Source organism: Microtus pennsylvanicus, chromosome 3 (assembly GCF_037038515.1).
Source record: "Microtus pennsylvanicus isolate mMicPen1 chromosome 3, mMicPen1.hap1, whole genome shotgun sequence".
NCBI lineage: Eukaryota > Metazoa > Chordata > Mammalia > Rodentia > Cricetidae > Microtus > Microtus pennsylvanicus.
Genome location: NC_134581.1, coordinates 139,805,327 through 139,824,164, shown reverse-complemented (window position 1 = coordinate 139,824,164; position 18,838 = coordinate 139,805,327). Strand labels below are relative to the sequence as shown.

At 50.2% G+C, this 18,838-nt stretch overlaps 1 protein-coding gene across 1 annotated transcript in view; it reads left to right on the top strand.

Moving 5' to 3' along the window:
- Window positions 1-18,838, top strand: part of Tmod1 (tropomodulin 1) — a 68,352-nt gene that overhangs the window by 8,473 nt on the left and 41,041 nt on the right. Inside the window, exon 2 of the mRNA XM_075967282.1 lies at window positions 10,673-10,841. Coding sequence (XP_075823397.1) covers window positions 10,722-10,841 — 120 coding nt within the window. The 5' untranslated portion in view covers window positions 10,673-10,721. The remainder of the gene's footprint in view (window positions 1-10,672; window positions 10,842-18,838) is intronic.

Genomic DNA, 18,838 nt, shown 5'->3' with positions numbered 1-18,838 from the left:
TGCCCACATGCCTGTAGTGACAGGCGCTCCTAACCCCCGGGTCAGCCCCATGTCCTCCTGGGTGCCGTATATTGTTGAGGTGTTCCTTGTGTTGATCAGAGTCCATGTCTTGGTGACCTCAGTCAAACTGTGTCTTTTTCACTCTGGAAGCCATCAGGCTACACTCTGTTCTCTTCAACAGTCAGCATTCTCCAGTGCCTGAGGAATGGCATCCGAGTTGTCCTGTGGCCTTGGTCTTCCTGGTCCATTGGCTGGACCAATGAACACTTAACACCAGCCCACCTTCCCTGGACTCAGTCAAAATGGAGGACTTTTAAATAAAGCATTTACTTTATTGTGTGTGTGTGTGTGTGTGTGTGTGTATGTGTGTGTGTGTGTGTGTGTGTGTATGTGTGTGTGTGTGTGTGTATGTGTGTGTGTGTGTGTGTGTGTATGTGTGAATAGGTACCCGAGGAGGACAGATTAGATTATAGCAAGCACCTCAGAAAACCATATCTATTGCAGTTTGGTAGCATCTGTTGAAATTTAATGTGTACCCATTCTATACACAACTGGCCAAAAAGTAAGTGGTTCTTTCTTCCAGCAGACATATTCAGGGCACTGTTGGTAATTCCCCCACTAATGGAAACAGTTTAAGCATTCTTAAAGAATAAATCAATCCAGTCGGGTGGCGGTAGCACAGACTTTTAATCCTAGCACTCAGGTAGCAGAGGCAGGCAGATCTCTTAAGTTCAAGGCCAGTCTGGTCTACAGAGCAAGTTCTAGGACAGTCAGGGCTACCCAAATAAACCCCATCTTGAAAAATAAAAAAGAAAGAAAGAAATCAATCAATCTATTGTGGTGTGTTTTATGTCATAGAATACCACACAACCCTGAAAAGAACAAACTGTTAATACAGGCTATGCCACTGACGGATCTCGGAGATAGGATGCTTTGTTTGAAAGAAACCAGGTCTGGGACTGTGGAGATGGCTTGGTTGACAAAGTGCTTGCCTTACAAGCATGAGACTGTTTGATCGGCCAAGTGTGGATCTCGTGATCAGAGCTAGGAGACTGAGGCAGAGTCAACACCTGGGGCTCACTGGCCAGCCTGCCAGGCTCATTGGGCAAGTGCCAGGCCAATGAGAGATCTTGTCTCAGCAAAACAGGACAAAACAGTGGTCAGTGCCTGAGGAATGATACCCGAGGTTGTCCTCTGTCTCCACACACGTGCACCGTGCATTCCCACACATAATATGAACCTGCACACACCCGAAAGACGCCAAACCAGGAGCCTTTCCACTGTATGCTTCAATGTATATGATATTCAAAATATAGTCATAGCTAGTTTGTAGTTTTGAAGGTTAGAGCATTGCCATGTTTTAGGGAGACTAAGTAGGGCCGTGGAATAGGCCTTCAAGGTGAGTGCCAGCTGAGTGTTTACACGGTTGTGTGTATTTGGGCAGTCCCTGGATTCTACACTTAAGGTTTGTACTGTATTGCATGCAACCTCTCGGTTGCTCAGCTGTCATGATCCAGGACTGGCAGAGTTGGCTGGTGGGCCTCTCAGGAGAGGAGGGAGGAGAGATAATCCAGCCATCTGAGCTGTGTCATTCAATCTAATGTCCCCAGCATGGGACAAACAGTACATGCACATTCTCACCCTGCACAGGGTCCCAGAGATGCTCAGTGCTACACACCCAAGGCTGCCAGCTAGCCAGGACCAGGACAGGGCTAGCCCACATTCTCTTCTCTAAGGGATGACCTGAGATCACGCCTCATCTGTTAAGATCTGATGGCTTAGCACATCTCCTCCAAGGGTAGTGGACAAAGAACTGTCGGGTGTGACATCACCCCAGGGACCTCTGTGTGAGTTTCACCCTCCCTTTTAGTTTTTTTTTTCTCTTCCACAAGGGCCCAGAATGCTGTGCATGTAATAAGTGGTCTGTCACACAGCTCACCCTGGGAATTAGGCTGCGGACCCAGAGGAGTGTAGCAGCTGGCTCAGGGGTCACACTGCACAATCGGAACCTTCGGTCAGGCCCTTGACTCCTGCTCCAGGGCTCCTTCTGCCATGGCACAATGGCCTCAATAGACAGGCAGGTTGCAATGGGTGAGTAGTCACCAGGGAGGAAAATGACTGTCATCACAAGTGGGAAAAAAAAAAAGTCGGCCCTAGGGCCTCCAGGGTATGTGACCTGGGAAAGGGAGCAGAAGTGTATTCTATATATACACTTGCTGGTACCCAGAACCGTGTTCTGCAAATACCCTGTAGTCACCATCCAGAGATGCTTAAGCCTTTCATCCCTGAACTTGTGAGTGCATGCGTGAGTGTGTCATGTGTGTGTCCACATGCATATGGAGGCTAAAGGTCAACCTCAGGTGTTGTTCCTCAGGACCCCTCTACCTTGATTTTGAAGCAGGGTCTCTCCCTGGAACATGGGACTTGCCCATTGTCTTAGGTTGGCTGTCTGGCCAACAGCCCCAGGGATCCGCCTGTCTTCATGTCCCCAACCTAGGGCAGCCAGTTATCTGCCAAACCTGGATTTTTACATACGTGTTGGACATCAGGCTCAGATCTTCATGCTTGCATGATAGGCCTCTTACTGGATCGGGCACATCTCCCACCCCCTGCTTATATTTTTACATTCAGTCGGAACCTCAGCTCACATGGACTCTTCTTCGTCTCTGCTTCCTGGGGGAGATTCTTGGAATCCAACTGCCCTGTCCCTGAATTGCACCCCCAGGTCCTCTCCTTCCTGACCAGATACCACCTGGAACCTCTGCCCACCCACCCCAGTGCACTCACCTGGGAATACTGAAGGTAAAAACATCGACTTCACCACAGTTAGCCCCCAGCCTCTTGGCCCAGCCAAGACATAAAATACACATAGGGAATGGAAATCTGTGGGTCCAGACAGTGGGAACTTAGATGAGGGTACGGGGGCGGGGGAGGGGGGATTCTGTTGCACCGTGGTCAAGGGGATAGGCTTCCTACCCTGCCCCACTACAACACAGTGCATCCATCCTATGTGTGATAGGAGTGGGGGGGCTTGAGGCCAGCAGCCTTGTCACAGATGCTCTGAGCTGAAGAATAAGAGTGCCTGTGCTGATCGTGACGCTACATAGTAAGAGAGACTATGGCAGAGCAGGAGAGACAATGAAAGGCCTCTTCTTATTGATACCTTTCCCCTACCTTTAAAAAAGGATTTATTTTATTTTTAATTTTCTCTGTGTCTCTGTCTTTGTTTCCTCTGTCTCCCCACCCCACCATGTGTGTGTGTGTGTGTGTGTGTGTGTGTGTGTGTGTGTGTGTATGTATGTACACATGTGTGCAGGTACCCACAAAGGCCAGAAGTAGATATTGGATCCCCTGGATCTGGAGTTACAGGTGGCTGTGAACCAGCCAATGGGGTTGCTTGAAACAGAACTTGGGTCCTATGCAAGAGCAGTGTGTACTCATAACTGCTGAGCCATCTCTCCAGCCTGCTGTCCTGCCTTTCAAATGGTCCTATGGTTCTATTACACAGTGAACCCATTAAATTCTATATGCAGTTAATTGTCTTTGACGTTGTTCTACTGCTGTGAAGAGACACCAAGACCATGGCAACTTTTATAAGAGAAAGCATTTCATGGGGGGCTGGCTTACATTTTCAGATTGGTCCATCATCATCATCATGGCAGGGGGTATGATGGTAAGCGTGGCGCTGGAATAGTAGCTGAGAGCTGTACTGGAGTCCACCAAAACCTCAAGCTCCACCCCCCAGTGACACACTTCCTCTAATCAGGCCACACCTATTAATCCTTGCCATTCTTTCCAACAGTTCCATTCCCTGGTAACTAAGCATTCAGTTGTGCGAGCCTGTGGGGGCCACTCTTATTCAAACCAGTACAGCTGTTGTCTTAGTCACCTGTCCCACTGCCGTGGCAAAATGCCGGTCCAGGCTTAGGGTTTGCCGGTGCCCTAAGGTCCATCGTGACATGACGGGGGAGGTGTGGCAGCAGGAGAGCGAGGCAGGTGTCACATTGTCATAGTCGGGGAGCCCCGAGCGATGGACGCTAGTGCTCAGCTCACTTTCTCCTTTTCAGACGGTCCAGGACCAACACTGAGGGTGGCCATTCCAGCCTCAATTCATCCATCTAGAAAGTCCCTCACAGGCATGCCCAGAGGTTTCTGTAGCTGGTTCTAGATCCTGCCAAGGTGACAGTAATGACTAACCGTCACGCCAGTCCTGCCTAGGAGGCTCCTGCTGGATGGCAGGTGGTACTGGGACATCTTATTTGGGGGGGGGGGGCTCTGGGAAGTGTGAGGAGGCCAGGGATTTGGATCCTGATTACTCTGAGAACTCCCCCATTCCTGCTTCCTCCTCTTTTCTCCCTGGACCAGGTCACAAGTGACGACACCACCGGGAATGGAAACTCACCTCTCCTTGAAAGTGGTTGTTTAGATGCTACAAAGGTTTCCATACAGTGGGGAAGTGGCTCTTGTCACAATCCTCCTCTCATTTTGTGACCTTGAACTTGCCCCCAGACATGAAGTTCAGCACCCCCAAACATTCATCCTCTTGTCTCCCCCTTCCACACCCAGCTGAGTGCTGGTTGACTTTTCTCCCCTAGCTGGCTGCTGTTCGGAGGTGGGACTCACTTGTACCCTGGTGTCCTCAGGCACCTTCCCAGCTTCTCATCCCTCTTCAAGCCTTCCTCCTCTAGCTGTACTGACCTAGCTGTGCTTCTGGGGGTGGGGGGCTGTGTCCCTCGCTGACCACCCACCTGCAGCTACTGTCTTCTTCTTCCTCTGAGCCAGGCTGGGACTTGATCACTGAAACGAAATGCCAGATATGACTGCTCTCCCCTGTGGGCCTGCCTGGGGTGCAGGGGAAGCGCCGATAACATAACCAACCTTCCCAGGTTGTGTGGGTGTGGGAGTGGGGATCAAAGGGCCTGGAGCAGCTTAGGGGAACCCTGCACTGAGGGCTTCCTAAGACCTGGAGGGCAGGGGCGGGAAGGGACAATCCAGGCTGCAGAAAAATGAGAGCCGATCCGGGACTGAAATATCGGGGGGAAGATGGTCAGTACAGCTAAAAGAGGAAGGCTTGACGTGGGATTAGAAGCTGGGGAGGTGCCAAGGACATTAGTGTACAAGTGAGTCCCACCTCGGGACAGCAGCCAGCTAGGGGAGAAAGTCAACCAGCACTCAGATGGTTGTCAGGACACCAGGTCTTGACACTAGGTGGGGAGTTTTGTTCTTTCTCAAAAGGGGAGCTATTAGGGGCAATTGGAAGCTCATGGGCTGCAGGAGAATGGTTTTCACAAGCATTTGGATGTAATCTGAAGAAGGAGAGCTGAGTCAGAGGGATGGGCCAGGCTGTTGGGATAACACAGATACTAAAGGGTAAAGGCCCTGGGAAGAGAAAAGAGGACAGATACATGGATGGTGGCAGACTCAGGATTCCAGTCACACAAAGACAGCAGTGTCTGGTTCTACCTTGTGAGCCACAAAGTGGAGCCAAACTTAAGCCAGGCAGGGCCCTTGAGAACATGACTGGCAGGACCTGGGCACAGGGAAAAGGGGGGGGGGCTGGTGTTCAATGTCGCCAAGTTTTGGCTGAGACAGATGAAGGAATTCCAGAGATGGGTGGTGGTGACAGCTACAAGAGAAGGCACTGAATCGTCCGAGTGCCGTAAAACTGGACGCTTCAAAATGGTGAATGGCTGGGTTGTGGCTCATTAGGAAATGGTGCACCTGGCTGCACGGAGCCCTAGGTTCCGTCCCCAGCATCCTCCAAAAACAGTAAAAATGTCATGTGATGTATATTTATCACAGGGAAAAAGAAAATCTAGCAATAAAAAGAGAAGCGTGTCAGGCGTGGGGTTGACAGAGCTGGAGGGGCAGAAACAGTGGCTGGGCTGACCCAGGTGCTTCGTCCCTGGAGGCTGACAGACTCCACAGGAGCTCCTGGCCCTTCCTCTTCTCCTCTTCCTCCTCCTCTATCCTAAGCTACACCATAGGCCCTTGCCCATTTAGTCCCGAACTCTGGGCTCAGTTGGGAGTGGAGAAGGATCAGATGATACCAACATGGCTGCTTCAGGTTCTTCCTGAAGGAGGGCATAGGAGAGACAGCTCTCCCGGGAGGTACAAGGGACGCTGTACACGAGATGCTCTTGTGGCCCTAAAGCTAGAGAAGAGGGAGATTCAGGAGAAGAAGACAAACCATGTACTCTGGGATGCAGGATTTCGTCATGAAGAGCCATGGCATAGAATCCTACAGCTGACATGTCTTCTGAAAGAGAAACTTAGTCAAAGACTAAGGATGACATGCCAACTCATCTTCAAGATGTTCCCTGGCTCAAATAAGGTGGCATAAATGGAGCGTATTAATTCAAAATCATGGCTCAGTCCTCCCTGAACTGGGAGAGATCGTCATACATCAAGATGGTGTCACCTTGTGCCTCCTCCTCAAGTGTCCCCCCCATAGCAGACACTGGAGAACCCACTGCCGGAATGGTCCACCCCTCCCTGATGACAGGGCAAAGAAGCATTGCATGCCTCTGGAGCCACTCTGCCAGGGGCTTTCGGTTTCTGTGGCCTTGGCCTCGATGATAGATAGCCTTTGCCTTGACCTGCTAATTTTTACTGTGCAACCTGGAGGGTTTTATTCCCCATGCCATGGCTTGTAAATTCATCATTTTATGTTTCCCGGCTGCTTGAGGTTTGTGCAGTGAAGAACCTGGTGGCTGACTAGGTCTGCCCAAAGTGTAATTGACACACCGGATTGCAAAGGTTTGGGTATGAGAGGGTATTTTCAAATTTCTTCAGCTCCTCTTTTCTTCTTCATACTGACACTTAAGGCAGGACCCAGTTTTAAGGCAAATCAAAACAACAGAGCTGTTCTGCTTCTGGAGGGCCATGTTGGGAGCTACTGCTGAGGTAGAATCACCCTGTGAGCCAACCAGATGAGTGGGGCTTGAGGCTGACAAAGAATTCTCTGTTCTTCTTGGCTTATTTAACACAATGCCTCCTTACCTCTGTAATCTCCACAAGACACTTGACATTCAAAAGGGCTTTAAAAACCCTATGAAGTAGAGATTTTGAATTCAGTAATGACTCAGGGTGGAGACGTAGTACAACTTCCCTGGATGCAACAAGAAGAACCCTGAAATTGGATGATGGCGTCTCCTCCAGTGGCGTCCTGGGGCCTGATACTCTTCTTCAGCAGGTCCCAGAGTTGCCACCTACCTCTCTCATCTGGCTTCTTCCCCAACAACTTCTGCCCAAGCTGTCTTCCGCGCGGATGCCTCTGTCCATGTTCGCGGGTTCTAGCTCACCCATTCTCTAGGAACCACGTGTGTGTGATTCTTCTCCTAAAATCTTACTGAAAAGCCCCCAGAAAATGAGTCAACTAGCAAAAACTAACAAGCGTGGGACACTCCCAGGTTTCAGCACTGTCTGGACGCTCTCAGGTTGTTCCGATGACGTCTGTCCCTATGACGTCTCTTCTTGTGTGACCTGAAAGTGACTCTAAGAGAGTGTTTTCCAAAGTTTGTTTCACGAGATTCTGATTTGTGGAGAAGTGTCTTAGAGACCTCATGTCATGACAAGGAATTGGGGATTCTGCTGCACGTTATTGCTGGACACATCTCTTGTGTAGCTAGCTGTATATTCAAAGTTTTGAGAAGTCCTGTTGTCCACGTCTTGTGGGACTTGGTACATTCTAAAGCCTTTGAGGACTGTCTGACCCTCACTTTTTATTGCTAAGACAAAACACCTGAGACTGGGTACTTTTAAAGATAAAGAACTTTATTTAGTGCACAGTTTTGAAGGTGAAAATCCAGAGTCAGGCAGCCCCATCCGTTCCCCTGCAGTGAGAGTCCTCTCGGCCACATCATAACAAGGCCGCAGAAACATGGTAGGCAGGAATGGCGGAAGCGGAAATCACATGGCATGACTGTGGCCCAGAAAGCAAGGGGACGGGGGTCCTGGCTGCTTCTTTTATCAACTTGACACAAGATAGAGTCATCTGGGAAGAGGAACCTCAACCGAGAAAATGACTTCAACAGATTGGGCGGTGGGCAAGCCTGTGGGGCATTGTCTTGATGAATGATTGATTGATATGGGAGGGACCAGTCCACCTGTGGGCAGGTGGTCCTAGGACATTATATACACAGACACACACACACAGACACACACAGACACACACACACACACACACACACACACACACACACACATATATATATCTGCATGAACAAGTTGTGGAGAGTAACAAAGTAAGCAGCGCTCTTTCATGGCCTCTGCTTCAGTTCCCGCCTCCGGCTTCCTGCCCTGACTCCCCTCAGGAGGGAGAGTGACCCAAGAGTTGTAAGGTGAAATAAACCCTTTCCTCCCCAAGTTGCTTTTGGTCAGTGTTTTATCACAGCAATGGGCATCTTAAGGTCAAGGGCTTATTTAAATAATCTTATTCTTATTCTTTTATCACAACTCTTCTGGTAGTAAATAACTCACCCCACAAGACCAGAATTGGTCCCTCCAGGAGGCGACACTGGCAATTCCCTAACCACTTCCAACTAAGCCTCGCCTCTTCCTAACTATATATGGTATTTTTATTAGATCTTTGAGAATTTCGTGCAGTCTATTTTGATATCACCTCTCTACTCCTCCCAGATCTATCCCCACCTCCCTACCTGCCCCCAACATCATGGCATCGTTTTTTTGAATGACCCATTGAGTCCAATGTGCGCTGTCCATGTACCCCTGGGCGTGGGGCCGTCCATTGGAACGAGGTAACCTGCCAGTGGGCCCTATCTCTTAAGGCCTCCAGTACCAGGCTGCTGCGCAAGGACGTTCAGCAGTCGCATCTGTAGCGGGTCACCCAAAAGCAAATGGAAATGAATGGGGGGGTTGCATTTATGATCTGAACTTTACATTCTTGGGATCTGGTCAAAGGAAGACTTCAGCCGAAGCTGAGGCTTTCTCAGAGAACAGGACAGTGCGTGGTTCAGTTTGGGAAGCTTGTCCTTCCTATGATTTGCATTAAACATGCCCCTGCTCTCCAAAGTGGATGCTTCTTCTGGTGGCTAGTGGACTCCTTAATTGTCCTTAATTAGCAAATCACAGGATTTAAGTGGATTGATTGTCTTGTCTCAGTCTTCTCTCTGGGATAGGAGACGAGGGGGGGAGGGGTCAGACCCACAACCAGAAATCTGCAGCAGCTTGCATTCTCCAAGAGGAGAAAAGTCCAAAGCCTCCTCCGTGATACCAAAGACAAGTAGAAAAGCAGGCTGGGATGGTGTTAGTGAGAAGCTTCCTGCTATAAGCTGGGCCCTGAGGGTAAGAAACAAGGGCCTCATGGGAGAAATGGATCAAAGAGGCATGAACCCGGTACTGGAGCCACAGTGAAGTCAGGTTCATGAGAAATTGTCACCTAAGGGGAGGTGACAGATAGGCCAGCCTTGTCATGTTATTATTTTAGTCAGGCTAAGGGAGAGAAGGGCTCATGGCCTTGCTGCCCCCCTCAGACTAGAGGGAGGCTTATGCAGTGTGGCAGAGGAACACCCACAGCTGTCGGGGACCCTGAGCAAGGCCATCTTTCAATTTCTTCATTGATAAAATATCTCACTTAGAGCCCCAGCTAGAATGAGTTCACAGGTGTGAATGGTCATGTTATAGGTGTTGGGTGGCATCCAATGGGAGAAAGCAGCCTGGGTGGCAGGCACAGACTCGGTTCCCCTGGATAAGTCACTTCTTCCAGGGGAATATAATGAGGGGTCCGATCCGTGGTTCTCTTGACCATGATATCCATGAAAAAGCTTCCACCACAGAAATGCTAGAGGGCCCGAAGACCTGAGTTCAAATTGTTGACCTACCCCTTCTAGGTGGTGTGGGTTAGGTGAGTCACTGAACCTCCCTCAGCCCAGTGTCCTCTAGGAAAGGAGATATCACTAAATACTCACGTGCGTGTCAAACTGGAGAACCTGTGTGGTGCTTAATGGGTGGCTGTGTGTTTGATATCAAAACCTAAGTTACAATAGGGGTTGACGAAAATGTGGTAGGTGGGGTGCCTGCACGCTGTGGGTGCTCACTTAACCCTCCTCCTTTAAAAAACTAATCTGACAGTTGCTGGCCCTTCCCACCGGGACACTGGGAAGACTGTCTGGAGAATAACGGAACTCCTTAAGAATAAATTTGCCGTCAAGTGCTCGCACCGTTGATAGTCACCCATTTGCTTCCGGTGACTGGCACCAACTAAAATGGATTCCATTGTGCTGGGCAGATGTTCAGAGGGTGGAGCACTCGTCACACAAGCAGGAGCACCTGAGTGAAAATCCTTGGGACCCTCGTAGAGCTGAGCATGGCAGAGGCAGGAGAAACCCTGAAACCTGCAGGCCGCTAACTTGGTGTTCACAGGTGGGGGAAGCACCTGGTGTTCACAGGTGGGGGGAAGCACCTGGTGTTCACACGTGGGGGAGCAGGACTGGCCCCTGGGGTCATCCTCTGTCACACGCGCACACGCACACACACACATATCAAAGAAATAAAATACAAATCATTAAACCACACACCTTCAGGGCTTGCCCTTTGCTGGGAAGCGGAGAGAGGAGGAATCCAAATTAGCCACTCTTAAGCACATCCCACCTGCTGCTGGAGGGAAACTCTGACAGGGGACTATCTCAAGGGCTTTTCCTCTTCCTGGCAGGTCACCAGTTAGCCCAGAAGTTCGAAAGACAAGGACACACCCTTCCACAATGTCCTACAGACGCGAGCTGGAGAAATACCGTGACCTGGATGAAGATGAAATCTTGGGGGCCCTCACAGAGGAGGAGCTCAGGACTCTGGAGAATGAGCTGGATGAGCTAGACCCTGATGTGAGTAGCAGAAGAGGGGACACTGGTCTTGGGGGGGTGGGCGGGTCAGTGCCCCGGGAACTTGGTGAAGGGGCAGTGTGATAGCCGCTTGAGGGAGGGGCGGGTGGGCCATTCTCAAAGCCACCAGTGTCTTTCTCCTTATATGACAGTGTATTGGGATGGTGTTGCCTTGGCAGGGTTATTTTTAAAATGTTGTATTGACTCATGATTCTCCAGAAAAACAGAACCAGTAAGGCGTGTGTGTGTGTGTGTGTGTGTGTGTGTGTGTGTGTGTGTGTGTGTGTGCGCGAGTAAATGTATATCCTACCGAGAGATTTATAAGCAATTGGTTCATACAGTTTTGGAGACTGACAAGCCCTGAGATGGGCACTTAGCAAGCTGGAGTCCAGGAGGGCCGATGATGCCAGTCTGACCTAAATGCTCGTAGGCTGAAGACCTAGGCAAGCTGATGTTTTTGACCCAAAACAAGAAACTGTGGCCCAGCTGAGGTCGTTAGGTAGGAGGCAATCCTCCTTCCTAGAGGAGGGTCAGCTCCTCAGGTCTATTTAGGCCTGTGACAGATGGGATGGACCCTCCCACGTCACAGAGGCCATCTGTCTGACTCAGTCTATAGACACAAATGTTCATCTCCCCCAGAAACACCCTCCCAGATACAATTAGAATAACATCCAACCAAACGCCTGGCAACCCACAGCTCAGGCAAGGTGACTCATAGAATTGCCCATGACAAGCCCACCTCTTTGTTAACTTGGCCCCTGTATGTGTCTCTTCACACCAGAGCAATTATTAGCAAATGAAGACAACAGCATGTCATAACTGTGCCCAACATGATTCTCTGTATGACAGAAAAATCCCTCCTCTTTAGGAGGGAAAGCTAAAAATCTCCGGGGATGTTTACTTAAACACCGTGATGGAAAATTAATATTTAAATAGTACCATAACGTGTGAATACAGTGTGTGCTACATGAAAAGACCGAAGGTGAGGGGTCAAGGAGCTTTGCTGTGCTCAAACATGTTCGGGGAGGAAGAGCAGGGGATGGATACTTATGGCAGCGGCAGCCCGGCTCCTCTAAGCAGTCAGCTGGAGGCAGCCAGCATCTCTAACAATCTTCTTCCATCACCCATCCGGCACAGCCTCTGCCCTCAGCAAGCACCTCCGCTGGCTGTGGTTCGTGACCTGATGGGGTGACCCTGAGCCTCATGCCTGAATGGTTTGTGTTAACAGTTCTTCTCAGGTTAGGCTGTTGGTGCCTTCCACCAGCCTTCACCATGGCAGCCCCAGGAGCTACCCCAAGGGTTCCCCGCCCTCCACCTTCCGGACCTCTGCTGCAGAGCAGGTGGTAGTCAGTTTCAGCCCCCCCCCCCCACCTGTTAATTCTGAAGCATAAGGAAAGCCAGAGGCCAGGTGGCAGTGTTAACCTCCTGCTCAGTGGAATCATTGTGTGTCCTGTGACAGAAACCTTTGCTCCTTCGGAAGAGACGCAAAATGGTTGCTAATGGTTCGCTAAGGGTGACATTGTGGGCCACAGCTCCAGTGCCCCACCTTGAATCCTGGACCTGTGGGTCTAGGCTCTGAGGGAAACAGCACCACATGAGGTCCCTGATTCAGAGAACATGTAGACTCCTAGGGAGCCTTGCCCCAGCACTGCAAGGCCCCACCTCCTGGCTAGCACTGCAATGTTCATCCCCTGGCGAACACTGCAAAGCCCCGCCTCCTGGTTTAGCCCTGCAGCAGTCCTCAGAGGGCTGTTGTGTTGCTATTACCACCACCCCACCCCAGAACAGGTTGGAATAAATTGCGCAATAGAGAACACCAAGGCCCCTCTCGTGTGTTTTAGGTTTCATGAGCAAATTTCGCTGTTGACATATTTAGGAATGCTCAGGAGGTCTCCTGTGTAGTCGGGGCGCCTCAGTGATGCCTTGTTTGGCAAGCCCCACTGGAGACCTTCCCACCAGCCTCCTGGACAGGTCTCCAGTCTGTAACTATATGCCAGGTCTCAGCACAAGCAGAAGCAGATATGAATGGCATTAAAGATGGAACCTGCATGCCCCTTTTAAAGCCAGGCATAGCAGTGGCCCATAAAGCAAAGATCACTTTTGTAGCGTTTCACAGGCCATCACTGCTGAGGTACAGCAAGTAAGGCTCAGCAGGGACCGCACAAGGCCAGATTATAGATGCCCCGCCTCCCACCCAGGGCCCTGTCTTTGATACATGTGATCTTGGGCTGGCTGTGGTCTGTCCTTCTCCAGGCCTTGTGTACCACCAGGGGAACGATGGAGTTGGTTGGACCTTTCAGGGCTCAGTTTCAGGCACCTTTTTCATCTACAGACTATACTTCTTCCTGGATAGCCTAGACTGCTTGTTTAAGTGCTGGTCCCTGGTCCCCTGAAAGACATCCATCTAACTAGTATACCTCCATTTTGCTGTTTGCAATGCTTCCAACCGTTAATTTTCTTCCTTAGTGGGGCTGTTGAAGGTGGCTAGCAAGAGGCCTTGGTGGTCTTAGGGCTTTCCTCCCCTGCTGCCTCCATTCAGAGGAAACAGCAATGGAAGCAAAGCAAAGGAACGCCTGAGTTTCTGTTCCAACTATTCTAGCTTGCTGTTCCATAGAACCACAAGAGGGAATCTCTTTTAAGAGTGAGAACACAAGCCATGTGACTACCCACAGTTGTCTTGGTGCTGGGTGCCATCACTGGAGCCTGGCACAGATGCTGCCTCTGGTTGGCCCAAGGTGTGCCAGGTGGGCAGAATGGATTACACCCTAGGAACAGATGGAGCTCAGAGCGAGGATCGCTTCCTCCTGGTGGGAGCTTCCACAGAGAAGTTGAGGTTGGAACCTCGCCCTAGGTTTTTGAAGTCAAGAATAAAAACAAAGAATTCCAGTTGAGTGTGGTTCCCTGTGTCAGGGTTTGCTGGGAGGAAGAGTCTCAGTGTGGTTTCTGCAGAAAGTCATATATGACTAGAAAAAGGAAGGGAGTGCATAACGGAGGTGGCAAGGTGACCCCTGGGGAGCCTCTCAAAGGGAGGCCATTCCATGTGGTTTAGTGGTTTGGGTGCTAACCCGGGGAAGTGTTAGGCCAGATGGGAGGTGAAAGGGGTTCGTGTGGGAGCCTTGCATCCTGGGAGCTCCTGTGGGCATAGGCTTTTCCTGAAGATAAGGATGCTTCCCGCCCCACAGACGTACCCTGTAGGGAGTGGAATCTGTACCATTTCCCGGGAGCAGTGTAACCACCCACCGCACTCCAGACACCTGCCTGCCTACCGTGTCTGGCCCTTTGCTCGTTGGCATGATCCTGAGCTGCAGTGTGGGGATGAGGTCAGCTGAGGCTGTGGCTGCAAATAGGGCAGGTGATGACAGGGGTCAGAACCCAGTGTCAGCCCCAGGAGGGCGGAGCCTCTCTGAACCAAGATTTTTAGTTTCCAAGGACTGTGGTGAGGCGCTAGCTTGGACCCCCGCTTCACCCCTAAACTAACAAAGAACTCCCACAGAGAGTCCCCTACTCAAATAGCAGGTGGTGTGGCCTCTGTACCAGGCAGCCCGCTCAACCTGGAAGGTGGCAGAAAAGAGGCTACTCGGTGGGTACCACAGGAGGGAGGGGGAGGGAACGGGAGGTTCAGACTGCTGCCCAGCTTACCGGGTCAGGGAACAGGGTGCCAGGAGTCAGATTGCAGTCTGGAGAGAGGCACGGGTCCTGGAGCAGGCACCAGAGATGTGCCATTCTCAGCTACTGCGGTTTCAAAAGTGACTTTTTTCAAAGGTTCCTTTCTCTCTCTCTCAGTTCAGGGAGAAGAAAAGAGAAACCAAAGAGGAGGGGTGATGATGTGGTAGAGTTAGTGTCCCAGCTGTACAATGAACCCCTTCACTGGGATGGGCTCCCCTGCCTGAGTTACCAGACAGTGAATTCTGAAAGGCAAATGGGACTCCCTCCATCCCAGAACAAAACATTCCAGCTCCAGTTTCACTGGGCCCGGGCCCAGTTCTGTAATCAGGACTCTGGGAGAGGCTGAAGGTATGCAAGCCTGGAGGAGGGGCGCTCAGCAGGTGCCCAGTCCCCCTTTCCAGAGCAGAATCAGAGTCCAGGGAGGGAAAGGAGCCTGCCCCTAGAGCAGATGTCCATCAGAAGCAGAGCCGCTCCTGAGGCCTCAGTGTCTAGGCACTCCCGCGTTTATTTATGTGTGATGGTATGGTGTGGCACCTAGTTCGTACACACGCTGCTCTAAGGCCTTGGAAGACATAGCTTGCTTAGCTTCGCCATGATCCTGGGAGGCAGGTGCCCTTGTCATCCCAGTTCTGAGAGGCAGGGCAACTTGTCCAATGTCTCACAAGTAGGCAGGGGCAGAGCCCAAACGTGGCCCTAGAGTTCACACCCTAGCCACGTTTCTAAGGCCTCATGGGACGTTGGAGGAAGAGAGTTGGGGCCACAGTTGTACCATGGCTTTGTGGTTCTAGGAACAGCACACGTAAATCATCCCCTTTCTTTCTGGTAGATCATGGAAACACAGATAGTGGTGTCTGGCCTGCTCTGCCCAGGGCTCAGGCCTGGGTCTTTTCCTATTTGGATCTCCGTTCCCTTCTCAGTGAAGTAGACCCAGTTGGTCCAGATGGCTTGAAAGCACCTGGGACTCTATCCACTTGTGATTTTTCTGAGCCCCTCCTGTCGGTGCCTGATGACAACAAACGCTTCAGAGAGTGGTGTGTGGGGTTATGCAACTGTTAAGCCCCGGTGTCATGTGACAGAGTCGAGTAGAACACTTGAAAAGCAGCGTTGCCACAGAGGATTCCAAACTTGTGCACATTAGAAGAAAAAAAAAAGAGGCTCGAAACTTAGTGTCTCTCACTCTGGAAAAACTCGAGCTTATCATGAGATTGCTGCCCTTGGACTCCCTTGGGAAAGGAATGCCTCATGCGCTAAAAGTGTCTGCTGTTGACTGATTCCCCAGCCCTGCCCTTTCTCTCTGTGCACTGAAGTGGGTGCTGCGCTGCAGCCCAGCCAGCTCCTCGCTCCCTTCGCCTTTGTGCTGGGCAGTGGGAGAAACGAGCATGGGAAGGGCGAGTCATGCCAGTGACGGGTGCCCGCAGCAATAGGTGCGTTCTTGCGCCAGTCCCAGACCTTTGCAGTTGATGGGTCAGATGGTGCATGGACCGTGGGGAAACTAGCCACGCAGTGGTGGCACACACCTTAATTCCACCGCTTGGGAGGCAGAAGCAGGTGGATCTCTGTGAGTTCGAGGCCAACATGGTATACAGAGTGAGTACCAGGACAGCTAGGACTGTTTCACAGAAATGCCCTGTCTCAAACAAACGAACAAAAACCCAAACCAAAAAAGATGGGGAAACTGAGGCTCAGAGGAATGAGAGTTAGGTTACCATAGCTCAGTGCCTCCTAAGCACGAGAACTTGATTTTAATCCCCAGATCCCAAATAAAAATGCCAGGAGGAGGGGCTCTCCCCTAAATTCCTAGTGCTTAGAGTAAGGAAGACAGATGGATTCCTGGAACTTATTGGCCAGTCAGTCTAACCAGTCAGTGAGCCCCGCGTTTAGTAAGAGACCCTGTATCCATAAATACTTCAGCTTCTACATATACAGGAACAGGCAGGAAAGGGTACCAGCATAGGCATATTCAATCACACACACACACACACACATACACACACAAACACACACAGTTAAAATAAATAAAGAAAAAATTAGGAGGCTGCCAACAAATAATTTATTAATATTGCTTGCTAATGAGATGTTGAGGGGAAATTGCCTATTTTTAAGAGCCTATTTACAGAAGAGAAAGTGGATTAATCCCAACCTTATAAAGGAATTGGAGTCTAAGCGTTGATTTTTAAGTAGTTGTTGGGACCTGGTGACACAGTATCACCACAGAAACACTAGTGGAAACAACCTGCCTGCGAGGCCTGCCATAATGTGATTCTGTATAGACATGCTTTTGTGTGCCAGTGGTTCTGCATTCCATGGCAATTGTCATAAGTCTCCACAAAGATCCTGTGGTTGAGCCCCCGTGGTGGCAGTAGTCAGTGCCATTCTATGACTGGGGCTAGGGTAATGTGGGGAACCGTACTGCTATTACATGGTAGACTGTAATCAGCAGATACTTTCTGAGCTTATGTGTCAAAGGTTCTGAAAACAAGGGGTGTATATGCATACATATATGCATGTACAGGCACACACACAAATACATGCATCCTCACATACATCATGCACACACATGTGCACATATGCACACAGAGACATGCATGTATAAACATGCACGTACATGCACATACACACAAACACATACACTGCAATATGCATACAAAATACAGGAGAAAGACCTTGACTGTGGCATCCTCCTGGGCACATGCTGTTTGGTTAGTACTGTCTTTGACCAAGTCATTATACCAGTTCCATGGGTCTCCTGACCATGGTAATGATGAAAATCAACAATGGCAAGACTGTGAACCAGAAAGAGGGGAAAAGCTTCCCAAAGATCACACCCCTAGGTCAGCAGCAGGGTCATGGGGAGGACCTGGGCCTCTGAGTCTGACCCTACAGAATGGCACATCCTCCCATGCCCCAGATCAGGCTCGCCTGACCATCCCAGAAGCAGCCAAGTTTGGTCCACGGGGCTGTGATGCTCCCTTGTAACACAAACCGGCAGAATTGCAAGCCCAAGACAGAAGTAAACAGTTGGAATGGAAAGAAATAAATCTCTCCTCTAAAAATAGGCTCTCATCCTTAGAAACACTGCCCAGCAGTGTGTGCAGAGCTGGGGAGGGGCCTGGCCAGCGAGGATGAGAGTCAGAGCAGGCTGCAGTGTCCCCACCCCACCCTGTCTCCTGACACCTCTTCCTCACCCCTCTCCACTCCTCATGCTTCTCAGTGTCCCCCCCCCTTTATAGCCACTAGAACCAGAGTCCTTTACACGTTAGGTGGAAAATCCTCCCATTCTGTAGACGACAACCCCCCTTGACACCTGGAGCCTCGCTGCACCCAGCATGGCACCTCCTCCACAGGCGTTTTCTGTTTTCTCTTTCTACATATTTAATAACAGAAGGAGAATGAACCACAATACCCACATCCCCACTGTCCACATTGAACAGATCCTAAAACCTTACCGTCTTGGACTCATACCCTCCTTAAGAAGGAAAGATAACTCTGTGACGAAAGCCTGAAGGCAACCTCTCACCTTAGCCTGTCCTCCACCTCTCTCCCCAGCCCTCTGAGCACTTCTGCCCCTCAGGCAGCAAACCAGATACCCACAGCATCAGGTGGGGGGTGTAGAGGAAAGAAAGAAGTCAGTGGCCTCTACGGCTCATCTTTCATTTTTCCCATCTTTGAAAAGACTTGTATACAATGAAGTCCACAGTGTATAAAGAGATTCACTGTACAGAAAGAGAAATGTCACCTGCCATAAACTTTGAGGAAGAAGAACAACATCCAAAACAATTAGACAGAGTAACTGACTTTGACACCTACATCAGAAACAACAGGGAACGGTAGGGACTAAGGTAGGTAAGTGGGAGTTTGTCTAAAGGACACCTGATTTGGGCTCTGCCGATTGGTGCCTACATGAGCATACAGGTTCAGTATTGTTGTGCAGATAAAATTTTTGAAAGGTGCAGGAAATCTGGTGTTTCACGTGCAAACTCCTGGTTTTGAAGCATTTTATTGATACACTCAAGACCAAACCAAAAACATCCAAACTTTCTGTATTTCTTTGGGCCATAGGTATCTCCATTTGCAGGCCTGTCTTCTACTCTATATGACAGGGTTTTGGTTTTATTTTTTTGTTTAGCATATATATGTACAAACATACACACATGTATGTATATGTATGTACAATTATATCAAAATGATCTTGGCTGCTAGAAAGATGGCACTGCAGATAAAGTGCTTCCTGTGCAAGCATGGGACCTGAGTTCAGATCCCCAGCACCCACAGGTCTGACCATGGATGCTTGTAATACTGGTACTGGGGAGTGGGGAGCAGATAGAGGTGGATCC